The 19,044-nt window shown below is 39.6% G+C and overlaps 1 protein-coding gene across 4 annotated transcripts in view; it reads left to right on the top strand.

Annotated features, from left to right (window-relative positions):
- SORCS1 (sortilin related VPS10 domain containing receptor 1) overlaps positions 1-19,044 on the top strand; it is a 291,565-nt gene that overhangs the window by 188,285 nt on the left and 84,236 nt on the right. For all 4 annotated transcript variants that reach the window (XM_057420911.1, XM_057420910.1, XM_057420912.1 and 1 more), the window contains exons 5-6: positions 2,124-2,197; positions 18,571-18,635. In XM_057420911.1, the coding sequence (XP_057276894.1) occupies positions 2,124-2,197; positions 18,571-18,635 (139 nt within the window). The remainder of the gene's footprint in view (positions 1-2,123; positions 2,198-18,570; positions 18,636-19,044) is intronic.

The raw sequence follows: 19,044 nt of genomic DNA, 5'->3' as shown, positions 1-19,044 counted from the left end.
AAACAGGAAAACCAGGATCTGCTGTGGTGAATTCAGCTATCTGGAAAGCTTACATCCTACACATCCCTGGCCTGGAAACACAGAAGCTTTTGCTGAGTTGTTTGGATTGCTTCCTATTCTTAATTAAAGAATGATAAAACTTAAATTACTGTATGTCAAAAACATATTACTTAGCATGGAAGAACCTACTTTCCCATGAAACGGAAAACATTGCCATTGGAGAGAGAGATTGACAATAGCTTATTGTTGTTATGTTTTTATTTTTGCAGCAATTGCAAAAGCAGGTCTAAAAAAATGGATTTTGAATGTGAAGGGGGAAAATACCTCCTGTAATGGTAAAGTTCTCAATTAGGTCACCTAAAAGCACTTTATAAAAGTCATTGTTAAGTGTTCCAAAAGATTTTCTTTAATTTTCAAAACGGAAAGTTTTTCCTTAGTTATAGTTAGTATCTCCTAAAGTTCCAAATAAAAATATGTTTAGAATCTTCTACTTAAGGTACAAGAATAGACTCATCACTGTAGTTTTAAAATTGGATGCGTTTCTACCCACAAAGCTAAACATTTTTTCCTTTTCTTACCCTCATTATCTTCTATTCCCTCTTCTTCTCTCTCTCTTTTATGATGGTGTTCAAGAGAAAGGGAGATGAGAAAGAGAGGTGAATTTTTTACCTTTCATATTTTAAAGTAGGTTTTAACATATGTCAGTCTGCCATTTACGCAAAAGCTGTTGTAATTGGTTTCTCCATGTCCTTCCAGGATTTTACAGCAGGGAAGCTGAGGCATATAGGGGTTTGTGTTAGGAGTGTAATGCAGAATAAGAAGTAAATCTCAATGTTTCTTACATCCCGGTCTCATATTTCTTACAAAACATTCAAGTCATCTTTCTGATCAACACAAAGCTTTTAAATCACCTTCTTTTCTTCTCAGTCATTCTCACAGACATTCTCTTCCCTGCCAATCCACTGCCACTGCTGGTTCCAAAAATATTTGTCAAGGTTGGCCCATAAAGATTCAGATTGTTTGCATTTTATGCAAGACCCCTGAAGTGGTGTCATGAAAATGCTGATTGCACTTCAAAAAAGGGGCCCAACATCTTCTTTGCCAGAAAAGGGAACCGGCCAAATCTGTCAAGCAAGGGAGGGAGGGGAAATCAGATGAATCTGCAAAAAAAGTTTAGGGCTTACTGCTTCAGAGTGCTTCCATATGAGAAATTTGAAGTTAAATGAAGCAAAAGAAAGAACCCAAGTGATCCTTCCCTCTACTGTCCTTCTGAGAATTACCTGATGGCAGCATTTTCGGAGAGCAGCTGTTTGTAAGCGCTCTATAACAGTAACATTTGTACATCAGTCCACAAAGACATGTCGAAGTATTTATAATACCTATAACATGCCTTTTTGCTGACCTTTCTCGGCCTGGTTTGGTATTTATCATGGAAAGATTTTCTGAAATGATTGATGTATTTGGATATTGTTTGTGTAACCAAACTAGGAGAAGGTGTCATGTTGTCTGCAGAAGGACAGGAGCAAAGGGAGAATAGCTGGTTTCCATGGTACACATAACTGGTGCTATTTAAACTTATTCAGACCTTCAAGAGAAGTTTGGACGTGTTAGAGCATCTTTTTCGTACCAGATCAAATAAGCTCTCTAGGGATAGCTTCTGGTAACTAGAAAGAAAAAACCTTCTAGCATAGCATCAAGGAAGGCAACTGTGTTTATCTGTTGTCAGAGCTATGCTAGTATATTAAAATGCTGCATTATACTTTACACTTGGTGTCCAACACAAGTTTAAAAAAGTAAAAGGTGGCCTTCCCACACCCCATGATGTTGTTACATGGGAGTACTGTGAATATCTAGATGATAAGTTTTCTGTCATGGCAGGTTGTTGGAAGTACAGCGATCTCTCAGGTAATACTAGTCGTGTCCCATGTCACACAGCTCAGTATTGCCTCTGCCAATAAAAAGCAGCGTGGACACTTTTCAGCTCCCCCAGGTATGTCCCTTTGAGACTGGAGGGCATAAAAGTCCAACTCACTATCTCAGAAGTGATACAGGCTTCTTTGGATTAATTTCTCTATTATCTTTCAGGTTTGCTATGATTCATGACTGTTTGCTTTTGTTTCCAGTTATTCAGTTCAGTGGAGTTTGGCAGAAGATGGCTGCTTCTTCACGAGCAAGTTGCACCAAACAGATTCTACTGGTAAGAGCAAAAATGTCTTCCTCATTTCCTAGGCACAGCTTCCTTATACATGCAGAGATGTTGAAATGGGGGCTTGAAGGCAGTGTTGCTGAATGCAGTCTGCACTGCTGGTTTGTTGAGGTTAATTTAGAACTGGTATGAAAGTGGCATTATTTCTCCTGTAATGTACAGCACTTGAAAATGAGTCTTTGATCTAAGGATGATGCACAACTGAAAAATACTGAATAATAGTCTTGCCATGTGTAAGAGTGAGACGTCTTCCAATGGCCAGTGTTATGCTTTTAACCGCTGTTAGACCTACTTCAGTCCCTGAAAGTGAGCAAGTTAATGAACATTGAACTAGGCACTGCACTACAGTTCTTCATTATGAGCTTAAATCACTCTGCAGTATTGCTTCTAAGCAGCAATGCAAGATTTTCCAGTCAGATTTCAAGCTGTATGAATCAGCCATGTGTAAGTTCTTGCTGAATCTTTGAATGTCAGTCATGGCAACAGCAAAATTGTTTGCAAATTTGATGCCAGAGTTACCTTAAAGAAATATCATAGCTCTTTGTCATTGTTGCAAGCTTAACTCTTTCTGCATTAATTTCTGCTGTATAGTTTATATCTAAATTCACTTAGGGACATATTCTACATGAATATGACAGAATCTGAGCATCTCACAATTTTTAATATGGGGACATCAGTAATGGATGATTTGACTGCAGATGCAAACCCTTGTAGAGGTCATAACCACTGTACAATAACTCTGAATGTAGGTAAAAACTTTATTCTGCAGTTCTTTACTACTAGGATGTTTCTTTGTATTTTGAGTCTTGCCTCCTTCAGTTTCAATCATCACAGACTTACCCAGCAATTCAGGTGTACTGAGCCTCTTCTCATGATCCTGATTGCAGGCAGATCTCTTTGCATTTGCTTTCCATAGCAGTGATTTGCATACCCAGTGTAAAGCTCTGTAACTATGCTTGCAGTAAAATACATATCTGAAACACCTCCATGCTGTCACTCAATAGCAATTAGTGTAACTTTGACTAATGTGGAAAAGAAAGCTGAGGAAGGAAAGAAACATTGGACTGCAAATATGGTTGTCATATTCTAAATATCAATAAGTTTAATTTTTTATATTTCAGTTTACTCCTCTTTTAGCTTACACTGGTGTAAATCTGTGACACTTCTCATGAACTCTTTATTGAGGCAGCAGTCTACCTGTGAGCAGAAGTTGGTACTTGTCCTATGAATCTGTCCTTTAAAAGAGACTCCCATGGTAGCTTCTAAACTGTAAGTTTGTGCCAAACCCACAGGTTTTGAATACATAAATATTCAGGAGTGGTTCTGTCAAATATTTTCTTTTAATTTACGAAAGAAATAAGAGGTCTAGATCAAATTTACTTCTGAAGTTGAATTTGTATTTGGTCTGCAAAGGATATACCAGAGATTTTGTTTACTGCCTCTGCTTTTAAATCCTTTTCTCAGAACCTGTGTTAGCTGAAGCTTTTGCAAACTAAATTTCATTTTTAATTTAAAGCTTTTTTTTGTGTGAGTGTCTGCATAGACAGGCATGTATATATATCTATTACTCCCTATTCTTTCCCGAAGGACTCCTATCAGGACTTCAAAATGTCAGATGTAAACACACAACCCCACAAAACACTTGTTGTTTTTTTTTTTCTGGGCTAATAAGAATAGAAAGTCCTAGAAATCTAGGGACCCAGTCTTTGAGCCACCCAACAAATTGTACTCACTAAAGAGGGTCAGAGCGCTGGAAAGAATGCCCTTATTCCTAGTGTCCTATCTCCTGCACGGCACTCCAAGCCTTTGAAATTTTCCCATCATTACTTACAGTTGTGAATTGAGCTGATAGGTGCCTGCAATAAGAATAATGATGAAAATGATAATTTTCCCTTTCCACAGAGTTCAAACTTTGAAGGCCTCTTAGAACCTAAAAAATAAGTGAACTCAGGCTTGGAGCTTCAGAGGCAAAGAGTAAGATGAAACAATGTTCCAACCACCCATTTAATTCCCTACAGCCATAGACAAAACATGAAACTGCAAGTCTGTATTTTCACCTTGAACAAAATGCCCCTTGAATAACACACCTCAGTATAAGCTAGACTGTGCTTCTGTTGTCAAAAGTAAAAATTATACAACTTGTGGAGACAGCTGTGCCTCATTCTGGCTTATTTGTTATGATCATCATCACCTTGGAAAATAAATACTGCTAGCTGCAGTGATACGGACATTGTCCTCAAAGCCATCCATAGTAGAAAACAGAGCTGTGCATGTGTAATTGAGAATAATATGTGTAATATACCACAGGTAGCAACACTGGGCTTTTCTATGCGTTTCCATTTCTGTGCAGTCAATTAAGTACCTGAACACAAAACAAGCCCTGAAGTGCTGAATCAGAAGGGCAGCCCTTTGCACGCAGAGCCTGGCCACTGCTGGCTCCCCATGCAAGAAAAACAATAAAGACTGGAACATAAGAGGGTGCAGATGTGTTGTTGAAATCCAGACTTCTACAGCAACATCTGTCTGGTCAGTGCTGATGTTTAAGTTAGGTAGACCTGCTCAGTGTCCTGTGGTTGGTTTGTTGTTGCTTTTGTTTGTTTGTTGTTTAATTGGCTTGGAAATATGCAGATTCTAATCAACCTGAAAAGTGAGAAGACTGACTTTACTTCTAAAGATCAGAAATGAATAGAGAAGGAAAATGTCCCAAAGTCACAACTTTCCAAAGAAGGCAGAGTGTGGGCATCCTCTCTTCCTGTTCCTGGTGCTTTCTTGAAATCAAATTGGCTTGAAGGGATAAACCAGGACAAAGCTGTTATTTTCTGGAGAATGAGGCCTAGATGCTGATATCTAAGAAAAGCTGAAGAGTTGCTTTAATACAGAATGCTTCCAGGACTATCTAAAGCAGGACTTTTCTAAGATCAAGAAGACACAAAGCAAAACCTTTGGCATCTGTCCTCCTGGAGGATGCATTTACTTAATGATGCTTCTTTTGACAAGGAAGGAACATCTGGAAGACTTTAAAGACTTTTAAATGGATTTGAATGACTGATGAAAGCAAAGATGCATTTTCCCAATTGGTCACTGGTATTTTAATTGGCATTTTTACTCTGTCATGTGGTCTTGTAAATAGTTTGTGGGTCACTCTTCAGTTTGCAAATAAATACCACTGAACTTGCCAGTTTTAGTCTTGAGAAGGCTCTGCCTGGAAATGCTGTCTGAGAAGCTGTAGTGTTTTTACAGCTGCATTTCTTGCATCTGTTTCCAAGATAATTGTCTTCTTTATTCATTTATTTTTGGCTGCTTTGTGAAACACTCTTTTCTGCTACCACCCCAGGGAAATTTAAACCCCTGAAGAACAACATTAAAGCAATCTGCTGATGCTTACTGCATAACTCAGAAAATATTCTGTGTAGCAGTAACACAGCTCCTTATAGTTCATATGTATTTTGCACTCTTTTATCTCTGTTTCATTAAGGGGAGTCATTAGTATGAAAATAGAGTATTTATTTATTGAGTGCTTCCCTGTTCCTTCCTTTTCATTCTTCCACCTCATTCATTCTTCTTGAGCTCTAAGTGATGTCCTGACATCCACACTTGTGATGAAAATGATAGTAATGTTGCTTTGTGGAGGAAGATATCAGATGGGTAATGAGCAGATCAACCTTTTAAATAAGTGACTACAGTTTTCTTATCTAAAAAACCCAACAAAACAACCCAAACTAAAGCAAAACCAAAACAAAACAAAAGGAGGGAGGGAAAAAGGATCCATAATTCTCTGTCTCATTAAAAGGTTGTAAGGACACGTGTGCTTGTCAGGTTTTAGTGATTGGCTACTGTATACACTTGAGACTTCTAATTGTTAAGTTCAGGTACTCTACCAGACCTTTTTTGCATAAACTAGGTATGTTTAAGTGTTATACCGAGGAAAGCATAAGCCACTCAAAGAATCAGTTTTATGTTATGTATCTGATGGAAACATAAAAGAATTCACACTGCATACAGCCCAAGGCACTGCAGTTCTGCACTGTATCAACAGTTTTCATGGGTTTTATTATTTCTTTGGTAGGTTCTGGAGATTTTGCTGTTTAATGTACTGTGACAGGAAAATGTGTGAAAATCATCAAGGTACTTGGTAATTTTGGAACTGTGCTCTATGAAAATATCCTAATTACTTTGAAGGACCATTCCAAGCAGTAATAGTTCAGCAGGGCAGGATGGAAGCAGCAAGTTAACATGGGTTATGCTGATAGCGCAATGTCTACTAATGCAGTTGGCATTAGGGGAAGAGAATGCAGTAGATGTTAGTTAGAAGAGTTGGATAAATGCTTTATCTAAATAATTGTGAGTTTATTTTTGTGATAATTGGTGATTCTTCACATACATTACGGTGGTATTTGCTTGCAAGGATGCTGGTTTGTAGCAAATACGAATGTGAACACGGTGAATCAGTCATATTGGGAATTACTTTACTTTTTCTTGCTTTTTTAAAGGGGTCCAGCTGTCTAGTCAAAGTTCAATAGTGATCCCCTTCTGACTTGCAAATCCAAACATTCGTGACCAGTAGTTCCAAAAGACCATTCAAAGTGCATACAGTTCAGTGTGGTCAAAGTACGTATGCAGAAAATGCTCATTAAAATGTAGATTTTTATTCTGGTCCTCAGATTATGTCATGCCTTGAAACACAAATGATTTTCTGGCAGTCAGCAAGTCAACGTGTCACAATTAGAGCATGTCCAAAAGAAAATAAAAGGTTAAAAAGGTTATTAAAATGTCTACAAAATATTATGGGGGAGGGAGGGTGTTAGTGAAAATGAGACGTTTTCTGAAAAGATTCTCAGCTAATTCTAATCATAACCTAGCCTTGAAAAACTTGGGGGGGGAATAAAGCTGAATGATAAAAATGTCTTAAAAACTAGCATAGTTTTAAAGAAAAGCCCAGCCAGTAAATATTATCACCAAGCTATAATCATTAACTGTATCAGTGCTATTTATTTTCTTATTGTTGTTACTTATTTGGGTGTTGCACCCAGATGAGTGAGTGGGAGAAATACAAAAGAAATACCACTCCATACTTTGAGAAGATCAGAGAGCTGTAAATATCAGAGCACTGGAGCACCTCTCCAATGAAGGCAGACTGAAAGAGTTGGAATTGCTCAGCCTGGAGGAGAAAAGGCTTCAGGGAGACTTTAGAGCAGCTTCCACTACCTACGAGGGACCTACAAGAGAAAGAGAAAGACTCCACTGGTGCAGAGACTGTAGTTATAGGACAAGGGTAATATTTTTAAACTTAAAGTGGGTAGGTTGATGTTAGATATAAGGAAGAAGTTCTTACTGTGAAGGGTTGGTGAGATACTTGCCCAGACAAGTACCCCATGCTTGAAAGTGTTCAAAGTTAAGATGGATAGGGCTTCAAACAACCAGATGTAGTGAAAGATGTCCCAACCCATGGCAGGGGGTTGGACTAGATTATCTTTAGAGGTCCATTCCAACCAAAACCATTTTATGATTTTAAGATAACTGTCTTGATTAGACAAAATGTACAGTTCAGGGCTTTCATGTGCAACATAACGTATTGCATTGATTAGAAGTAAAAACATATCATAGCATATCTCGTTTCCGATAGGGTCATGTGTCCATGATGTTAATGATTTCCTGAAGGAATTACAGGAGATATGTCAGTTTGGTAAGGCATGTTGCTAAGTATCCACTCTGACTTTTGTGTTGGCTTTTTTTTCTGAGTACAAGGAGAAGAAAAGGGATGCAGACATTTTAAAAAAGCAGACAACCAACTTTTCCCCTCAAACAATACAAACACACACACACAATGAAAGGGAGAAAAAGATAAACTGGTAAGCAGCTGGAAGGACAGATGAATAGGTATTTGTGTTACTTTTATGGGCAAAGAAAGTTAATCTTCAGAATAGAGTTATAGAGTATACAGCTTTTCTTTTCCAGATAATACTAGAGAGCATGTTTTAAAACCCCGACTGTGTTCATTGAGCAGGTGAAAGAGCTGAAAATCAAGTGAAAAGAAGTGTCAAAGCCCTGTTAGAAAGATCTGGGCGAACCATCTCAGTGTTCTTGTCAGATCTTGGCTTGGTGAGATTTGCATGCCCACCCAGGTGGGCTGGGACAATTTATTTGGCATTGTATCTGGGCTGTTTACAAATGATGCTGCATATTGCTGGAGACCTTTTAATCACTGTAGGGCCAGTGCTGGAGGCTGACGAGGAAGATGCCAATCAAAGAGCATTGTGACAGCCTGTCCAGAAAATCATCCACTTGATCTAATACACAATGCATACCTGATGCTTTGAAGTGTACTAGAAATTTAATTAAAATATATGTATTACATAGCTTCAGTAGGATGAAGATGGGCACATCACAAGGGGACTCAGGACAGTTTTCAGGAGATCTGAATTAAGCAGCTGACTGATAGGGAATAGCAAAAGTAGTGAATTTTGCTTGTTTTCTATATTAATTTTTTTTCTGAATTGAAGACCACATTTGCTTCCGGTTTGGCTCTGGGAGAAAATCAGACTGAAGGTCTGAGCCTCTATAACACAGGCTGCTATTGTCTTGCTAATATATTTAGGCAGCTTCATGGCTGCCAGCTTAAAGATACAAATGAACTGCAGCAAACAACGCTGCCAGGGGCCAGAGTGAAGAGCAAATCTACAACTGTGCCTTTCCTTGGCCCTTACAATGCTGCTACTGCTAACATTTCTGATGGTGAGTAACACGTAGTAGAGCACTTTGCCACCAGTCAGTGCCTTTGACATTGACTGTTTTTGTATCAGAAAGGTCAGTGTTACATCCTGCCCAGCCAGGGTGCAAGGAAGCATACTCTCAGTTGCCAGTGTTCACTAAATATCCCACTGGCTTTTCAATGGATTTAGTGAAAACCTCTGCTTACAGTTCTCAGCTAGACTCTGATGTTGCTCTACCTGTTTGGTACAAACAAAGCCTGAAATCTCTCAGATTTATCTTGAGAATTAAGATTTTATGCCTGTCTGGCTTCCAGAGATACAAACTTGCCAGCCCCGTGTGTATCAGCAAGGACAGGAAAAACACTCGAAGCATCCTCTTTCCGTTGCTATTAAAAACCCATTTAGAATCTTTGGATTTGTGATAAGTTTTAGTTCTTAAGAAATTGAGATCCAAAATACACGTTTATTCCCTGGACAAGGCTGAGAAAATTGCCCAAAGTCACACAGCAGAGGCTGATAGACCTCTGGTAATAACCAGATCCTCTGGTCCTAGTAGTCCCTTGAGAGAACATGTCACTCATAATCAAATCAAGATTTGTCACAGCAAAATATAACTCCTCAGTCCTAAATCCTTAGCTTGGCAGGGTTCCACCATGCATGAGAATAAACCTCCTCAACCTTGTTAGATTATCATGGGGATAGAATAGTAACTTGAATGTTCTCCTGGAGGTCATAACTGAATAGAATCTTGACCATTTACATGGCTCTCCCCCCTTCTCCCCTTAGAGTCTTATCCTCCAGTAACATGTTATAGAAACACTGCAAAGATCTGATAAAACCTGTCTTTCCCTGTACTTATTCTGGCACAGGGAAACTGGTGATGATTCCAGTACAGTGTTACCCAAGCTTGCTGCTTGTAAACAACAGAGCTGACTTTAGGCTATTTAGATTTGTGTTGTTTATAAATGCCATGCCAGTACCCTGTGCTGCATAGAATGACTGGCTGGAGTCTGTGCTGGCTTGGGACTCTGCACTGTATTACTCTGAATAGGACAAAAATGCCTCTTACCTCCCTGTATCCTCAAGCCTTAATGCAGTGGGTGCTCTAGTTTTGCATATCCACAGATTTTGTTCATTTTCTGAAAGGTTTAGATAGACAGGAAAACCAAGATTGACTGAAATGAGCTTTGCAGTGCAAAACAAATTTTCGTAACAAAAACATTAGATCCTTGAGGTAATTGCAGAGACAATGTTGGCATTGAAATAAAAATAAAGGTGTGACAATAATTTTTTTGTTTATACGTTGCATGTGTATAGAATTTGGCAAATGCTTCAATCCTGTTTATGTTGACTAAATTGTGTCCCTACCCATGGCAGGGGGATTTGAACTAGGTGATCTTTAAGGTCCCTTACAAACCAAAACATTCTATGATTCACTTGAATAAGCCTTTCTGTACTGAGAGGCCCCAGTCTGATGGATGCATAAGTTGGTGTGTTTTGGTTTTCCCTATTCGCTAGATTTATCTTAAAAAAAATCATCCAGAGATACTTCATAAATAAGTACAGACTCCCATGAGCTTCAATGTCAATCTCATCCACTTCCCCCCATTTAAGATCTGCAGAAGTAGGCAAGCATCTGGATACCATGTTAAAAATCTTGATTTGAGGGCTAGTCCATAGCACAAGCTGCAGTGCTATGCAGTATGTCTGGAACATGGAACATGTCAGTCTTCAGAAGGCATTGGACTAAGCAGCTGATTTCTCCATGTGCACCTATAAAGGTCAGCCCTTGAGGCAGTTGCATGGTATAGTTACCTCTGGATTTCTCTGTATCTATGTCAGGAAGTTTTCACTGCTGTTTTCTGTTGTATAAAGCAGCATACTGTGTTACCAGAGTTGACTTGGCATTCTTGCTTTAATTGACTTCCTGGCCTCCTCCAGAGCATACTGACTGGGCCACAGCACTCCAAAAGGCCAGAAACATGCATCTTAACACAGTGGGAAACCATGATCGTATTAGACTGTAATAGCAGAGAAGCAGTAAATAAGGTAGGTTTGGTCCACTATATCAGGTAGCTGAGTTCAGGGGCTATAACTAGAGGGGGCCTTCCTCCTTCTCTCCTTTCAACCCAGTAGGATGTCTTCAGTTTCCTGCAATATATAAAAAAGAGATATCGGACATGAGAACTATCCTAAAATCAGGATTTAATCCTGGTAACTGAATTCTATCCACTTAGTTTAGATCCTTATTTTAAGAAATTCCTCCCACCCAGCATTACCAGCAATAGATACCTATCTCCCTGAGAATTTGCATCAGTCTATTTCAGAGTTTTAGGAAGTTTCCTCTCTGAAGCATCCCACAAAGGGCTGTGGTGTTACTGCAGTGGAGGAGAAGGCCTGGTTTGCTACTGGCCTCAAAGCTGTAGGGTATGCGGACATCATGAGGTGGAAGGCTGTGGATAATCCCACTCTAGGCTTAAAAAGTTGTGGTGAGAGTAAAAATGACTACCCATGTCCTGGAAATCTCATCACCCGTTTACCTGCTTATCTATTTTAGTTTTAATAGCAAGAGCCACCAGTTTTTCTGGGTCAGTGTTGTGAGGTGGCACAACTAGAAGTTGGGCTTTACTCACTGCACTGCTATTTTTTCATCAGTTCTAGGGAAAAGGTGACAAACTGCATAAAGCATAGCACAGGATGGATTTGGCCCAGTGGCTGCCAGTTGAATTGCACAAAATTGTATCGTTTCATCTAATTGGGCAATGTGGGAAAGAATAGTGCAGAGATGTAGCAGGGAAAATCTAATTAGATTATTGCCAGGGGAGATTTATTGGCCAGATATAAAGAAATGAAATGCTGATTTATGCCTGTCTGGAATCTGGTCCTTTGTTTCTAAATCATGTCTAGATAGTATTGTTAAGAGATGTTTAAAGCTAGATAGCAATCTTTACAGTGTGTTCCAGGAATAGTAAAATGTGTAAAATTTCACATAATAGGGACTAAACAAACCACAAGAATTCCCTCTCACACTAAGCTCCATGGGGGCAGATTCACTCACCTCTGCAAACTAAGAAAAAGGAACGGAGAGTATCTGCAAAGTCATCATGGAGTCAGTGTAGTAGTAAAAGAGAAAGGAGCCTGGAGGACTCTCAAGCTCTTTTTTTGTCTTTGCCACATAAAAACTGTGTGCTCTTGGTCAAATCAATGAGGTCCCTGTGCTCTTGACTAATCAGTGGAGTTTATCTATATAGCTGAGAACAAAAAATTTTCCTCAGCCCTGCTTTCTAACTTGGTCTGCCAGTCTTGTACTTTTCCATAGGTCTTGAACAAATCAGTAGCATGCAGCGAAGGTTACTTAAAGGTTGATTGTAAAGTACTTTTGTATCTTTGGGCAAAAAGCTCCTTGTTCAGTGCCATGTGTTACTATTTTTATGAATGGCAATTAGGATTAAGAGTGTTACAGAAGCATCAGTGGGATGAAAAAAGATGATGCTACTGAGGACTCCGTGGACGTCATCCACTGTTGTTGTTTTCACACTGTCCTTTGAAACAAAAACCTGCTATTCAATAAGTTGGAATAACCTGTCAATTTTTTAACATGAAGGAGCACAATGTGTCCCAGAGGCAGTGGGGGAGCTGATTTTGCCTTGGCAAGATTTACGATAAGGGATTCTCATGAGTGCTGAGGCGAAAGGAAGATAAATCCCCAAAGGCAAATTTTACCAATAATTGAATTACAAAGCCATTATCATGTGCTGAAAAGAGCAACTTTATGGCTCTATTGTGACAGGATAAAGCTTGTTAGAATATTTATGTTCATAGGACAACTTTGGCATAAGGATCTTTGAGAGTATGTTCTCTCTTCCACCTGTTGCAGCTAATTACCCTTTCTGTGTAATGCAGTATATGTAAAGATGGAGGTGTGCTTAAATTGGGGTTGGGAAGAAGGAATTCTGAAGGTCAGGAGACATCTCAGAAGAAATAACACAGTAAGCACAAAGTCATCTGCAGAATGCAGCTAGAGTCTAAAGTCCAGAAGGAGAAAGAATCAGGACAGGTTTCAGGAAGCGAATAGAGGGCAAAGAGGCAAATGATGAGGGGTCAGTCAGGATTTTTGAAGTGATGTGCTGCTTTTCTGTTTGGTGTTGTGTCGCAGCCACTTCTGACCTACTCTGAGTCAGTGTCAGTCAGCTCAAAATGCCCAGAACTAGGTGAATCTCATTCCTCCCACCATACTAGAGTTGTGCTGTTATCTGTTATTTGTCTGCCATCCTTTGCTGCATGAACAAATCATACCTTATTCCCTTCAAAAGAAGATGAGGGATGGTTGTAGGAGTCCTGATTCTGCATTTGTTCATTTCCTCTGAGATATGGGAAAGCAGCATAAGAGCTCTGTTCTCATATAAAGAACAAATGACATTCACACTGGTTCTGTCTGTGAAAAGGGCATAGCATTTCTGTTCTTCCAGCTTTCATTCTGGGCCATTTGCATTGGAGATTCTGTAAAATAACATTGTCATTTATTGCTTAGCTTGAAAGACCTTTGATCTTGACCGGTGTGATCATATATGGTACAAGGAATACATATGAAATGTTTGGCATCAGTCTTCTTGTGCATGTAGTCGCAGACTGTGTCTGAAGTCAAGTATCCAAAACCAAGGGCACCCAGCCAGAATGCACAAGCCCTTGAGATGGAGCCTTGATTGTCTGGTGCTTCAAGTTCTTTGTTTATTAAAAATGGCGCTTTGAAGTTAAGTACACCAAGTGGAAGCTTTTGCTGTCTTCACAATGATGCCTTTTTGCAGTTCAGAGTGGTCTGACTTCCTTGCAAACCTCATCAGTTCCCAGCATCCATAAACAATTGCTTTTGTCCCTAGAAGTGAAAAAAGATAGAAGAGGTGGAAACCCCAGGATAACAGGGTCTCTATTGAATTTCCTTGGCTCACAAGAGCTGACAGGCCAAGGAAGCCAAGGTTTTAGAAATGTTTCAGACAGAGAGATGGCAAGGGGTTGGTCACTACAGAAATATGCCAACTAGCATTTGCTGTGCAATGTGAAGTGCCAGGCTGCTTTTGTTTTGTTCAGACTAGTTCTAAACCAGAGGATGATTCGGGGTCTTTTCTCTGTGCTGCTTCTCACGGTAGATGTAGAATCTGCATTGAGCAATTACTGCACTGCAGCCAGTGATATCGATTTGTGGAGCTCTCAAGTGCAGATGACTATTTGATCGTGATTAAAATTTTAGAAAGCAACTTTGTGATAGGACTGTGGGGGTCCTACATTTTTCGTAATGTGAGCATCTTCTGCATAAAGGCAGTGGGGTCACTGCCTTGCTCTCCTCTTGGCTTTTTAAATCCTCATTTTTTTTAAATCCTCATTTTCTTCAAAGATTTTTTTTAATGTCTTTTTTTTCTTTTTCTTTTTTTTTTTTTTCAAAACACGCAGACGATTATACCAGCAAAACTCAAAAAGCTAATCCCCAAAATACAATAGGCAGCATTCAGCAAAACCTGTTGCAAGCGTAGCCCTGGTGTACTGAAGTTTCAGGGAGTATTACAGAAAGCCTGAGATTAAAGGGACGGACAAAGGGCATGCTGGCATTTTACCATAAAATGAAAACATAGACCACGGCAAGAAGAAAAGTTTGTGGATATATAAGTGATTGGTCTTTGAGAATGAATGCTGAAAGGAAAGAATAGAATTGAGAAATATGAGAAGAAAGTGCTGCCAGCTTAGTTAACAAAAATTGCTCAAAATAGGACATGGCCAAGTTTTGGACTGCTGTTTATTTTTAGATGAATTCCTGAGAGAAATCAGAAACTCCATGGGTCCCAGAGTGTTGTTCATCCATACCCTTGATGTTTGTAGGATATTTGGTTTACAAGCTATCAAAGCACAGTGCTTTTCCTTGCTTAGCTTGTGAAGTGTAGCTTGACCAGGTTGCTTTGTCTATGCGCACAAAAGATAATGAAGTGGAGCAGGCAGTTGTATCATGTTAGATTCACTGAGTTTGAGGCTCTGGTGTTACCTAGGGCAAATCCAGCATGTAGTTTCCTCTTCCATATGTGAAACTTGTATTTATTGATCGCTCTAGTTTTGGTATAAGAACCTTTGAACCCAGGCATCAGTCAGGACTGGAATTTCTTTGTAATCAGTTAGGTTTATTCATGTTGTTTTATACTAATGTTATGGGCTTAACACTGTTATTTAATAATACTAGGCTTGTAGATGTACAGTGTCTTCCTAAGCTTCTAGGGATGATTATTTATTTTTTCCCCCAACCAAATGAAAAAGCCAAGAAAATTCACTAATAGTGTAGCTGCATGCTCAGTGGTGGTGTGATAGAGCTGGTTGACATACTAAAAGTTGAAGATTTCAGATATATATTCCACAGTTCCTAACACCTTGTTTCCAGTAGGTGCTTTAAGAACTGATTTTCCTATGCATGTAAAAGGATGTTCCTGTCCTATAGGGTGCATGTTCTCAGGTGCAGTGTAACCAAGAGGATGATATTTATCTCCCCTACATGCTCACTGTGGTCAGTATTGCATCCTGAATGTCTCGTAGGCTTTTACATTCATATAGTAAATAATAAAGCTGAGGTAAGCTATATAAAACATATAAAACTCTCAGAGAAGGCAGCCCAGGACATTCTATTTCTCCTTTACTTACAGTCCATAATTTATCAGTAATTCATGTTTTGAAATGTAGGTAAACATATTTCAGGTCTGTTGTGTTACCTGCTTCAGGACCTTTATGTGATCACATGTGATTGACTGTAGCATAGCATCTTACATTTAATGGAGAGAAACAGCTGTTTCTAGGCTAAAGCTTGTGTTCTCATGAAGTCATATTAACACCGTTCAGATGAACCACTGTGCAAAACTGCCTGTTTCTCCTCACTGCCTGCAAAAAGTGTTGTGTGTGATTTGCTCAGAGTTAAATATCTCTAGTATATAACTGGGCAAGATGAACATTACTTTATATGGCTTTTCAGGTGGTAAGGAGGGATGTATATAGAAATATCACAGGGCTACCATGGAACAAGACAGCATGATACAAGAAAATAAGACATTAAAAAGTTTTGGTCAGAAAATTTTCAGCAGAACCCAGATGGGAGTGATATGCTTCTGGATGTCAGCTGTGTACAGCTAATACTGAGTTCAGTAGATATGTCTTTGTATTTTGCCTGTCCTTTGCAACTGGCTGTTTATGTTATTTATATTATGGGTCTGAGTGTGACCTTGTGTTGTCACAAGTAAATTAAGCCTATTATATGTCAAACCAATGAAATATGTATTTTCTATGGGAGGAAGAAAGATCTAGCAGATAGGAAGACCTAGATATGGTTCTTTCCTCTACCTCGGATGTCCTGTTTGACTTTAGGAACTCTCTTAGATTGTCTGCACCTCAGTTTTCATCATTTGTCATCATTTTTCCAATTTACAGAGGTTAGGAGATGTCAAAAGAAAGAAAGCCCTTGAATAGATGAATAATGTTTATCACGAGTTATGTTTCAGCCATCCTTGTTTTGTACATCCTTGGGACAACTGATGGCTTAATTCTTCCTTGAGTTGAAGTTTCTGCAGTTCCAGTAACTGACTCTCACAGTGTGAAAGTAAGTAATATGCAGGTCACTACAGCTGTAGCCTTCTAGCTTTCAGGGCTTAGTGGGTCCAGATATTTATATGCTGCTTTTAAGGCATTTAAAAGTTTGATGTAAATTATAGCTAATATCACAAGTGAAAACAGCAATCACGTCCCATCCATCAGTGAGGCATCTCATTCTGAATTAGCTGACTTTCCCCAAGAAGATGCAGAAGAGGAGCATCAGAATAGCACTATGAAGGGGAAACTCACAAAGAACCTGACTGCAGACTCACAGGCTTTTACTAGGGCAGCAAGTTCTTTGCTGGATGAATACCATCATTGCATCTTTCTGAGGAGACAGTGTGCTTAAATCTGTGGAATATAATCCTTGTTTCTTTGGAGAGTTCACATCCCCATGGGGCTGTGTGAGGTCAGGAGGAGGAATGTGCTGCAAATCTGCTCTGTGTCTTCTGTAATAGCCCAGTTCCAGGTGTGCTTAAAGCCAGCTTGAATAAACAAGAATAAAAAGGAGATACGCTAAATTACAAGCTTAGGCCTTCTGCAGTTTTTAAGAGGTGTTTGTCATTGGCATCTATCTACCTTGAACTGAATTATGACTAGCAGGTCCAGCATTTTGTCTCTAAATGTGTTGAAGTTGGCAAGTGAAGGAAGAATGCTTTAGGAAGCTACTCCCTTCCCACCCATGTGGTATCAATTATCAGGAAGCAGATATTTTAAATATAAGTTGACAGGAGAAAGACCTTGCCATAAATGCTATTAAAAATGGAGAAGAGGTGAAAGCAATGCTGGCTCAGAGTCTTTGAAACTTCCATTCCCCAGCAAAGGAGAACAAATATATCCAAACCTTTTTGAGCTAGAGAATCGCTACAGATCTTGTCAAGCATAGCTAAGGATTAATCAGGACACAAATAGTCTTGTTAACATTTTTATAATGGTTATTAGGTAATGTGCATGATGATTAAGGGCTGGAGCTGCCTCTGATTGCAGTCAGTGGGAACAGAATGAAGGTCTAAATTGCTGTTTGAACTTCACGTTTGATTTTCTGAAAAATAATGAGGTTTTGAACAGAACAACATCTAATTTATCACTAGAAATGAATGTTTCTCTTCCCTCATTCAACTTGGAGGTCAGGGAGCTAACAAGAAACTGGCTGTTTAACCTTTAGCCGTAGTCTAGGATTATGACCTGGATGATAGGACCAGAAACAAGACTGATTGTCAGAGATGCTCCTAAGGCTGCCTTTTAATGGGATTAGCACACACTTGCAGCCTCTACTGCCATAATTCAGACTGTCTACCAAACCACAGGCCATTTGAACAGTCCCAGGGAGTTGTTGAGGCCAGCAGTGGCAGTGCAGGGAAACCTAAAAATGGAAGCAAAGCTTGAGTCCAAGAACCCCTTATTTGCAGTGCTCATTGACTTTATGTTGTTGCTTGTTAATTCAGAGTGAATGAACAGTCATTTTTTGAATCGGTCTGAAATTTCTTTTATTAATGGAACATTGTTTTTATTAGATCAGAAGTGATAAAATGTCCTGAGATGAAATGGGCTTTTAAAATATCTTAATTAATGAGGGAACATTGATCATTAAGAGTGTCAATTAAGCAAATGTGCATAAAATGTCCAATATAAAGGAACAGCTATAATTAGTATGCTGGCAAACACTATTATCCCATCAATGAAAGTCTTCTTTATCCCACCCAGAACTGAAATGCATGGTTCTGACCAAACCAGGAGACACATAAACATGTCAGGCACCAAGAAGAACAGAAACAAGTTTCCAGGCAGAAATAAGTGAAGTACAGGGATCAGAAATAAAGAATTCATAAGTACAACGGCATTGACTTCATAAAATGGTAGATTTTTTTCAAATGTTCAAGTTTATTTTAGGGAAAACTCCAAAGTGCTTTCAACATGATCAGCTCTTACTTGTGAGTATGAGTTTAGGTCCAGTTAAATAGGACCTCCTGTGGAATTAATATCTCAGACATTCATCGTATCTGTTGTTTTTTAATGCCTTTGTATCAATTTGTGCTTTTACAGGTCTATGGTGGGGTCTGGTAGAGAGCCTGATCTCGTTCACCTGGAGGCAAAGACAGTGGATGGTCGTAAGTACATCAGCTTTCAAATATTGCGGTATGGCCTGCAGCAGCAGCAGTGTGGCAGCAGGGCCAGGGCAGTGATTGTGCCCCTGCACCGGGCACTGGTGAGGCTGCGCCTCAAATCCTGTGTTCAGCTCTGGGCTCCTCGCTGCAAGAGAGACCTCGAGGTGCTGGAGTGGGGCCATAGAAGGGCAACAGGGCTGGTGCAGGCCCTGGAGCACAAGTGTGATGGGGAACGGCTGAGGGACCTGGGGTTGTTTAGTTTGGAGAAGAGAAGGCTCAGGGGGAACCTTATCACTCCCTACAACTGCCTGACAGGAGGATGGAGCCAGGAGGGGGCAGGTCTCTGCTCCCAAGGAACAAGGGATGGGACAAGAGGAAATGACCTCAGTCTGCACCAGGGGAGGTTTAGATG

The sequence above is a fragment of the Pezoporus wallicus genome, unplaced genomic scaffold (genome assembly GCF_028554395.1).
Source record: "Pezoporus wallicus isolate ANWC-B61680 ecotype Strahan unplaced genomic scaffold, APGP_CSIRO_Pwel_v1 contig_3365, whole genome shotgun sequence".
In the NCBI taxonomy this organism is placed as follows: Eukaryota; Metazoa; Chordata; class Aves; order Psittaciformes; family Psittacidae; genus Pezoporus; species Pezoporus wallicus.
This window is presented reverse-complemented; position numbering and strand designations above follow the sequence as displayed.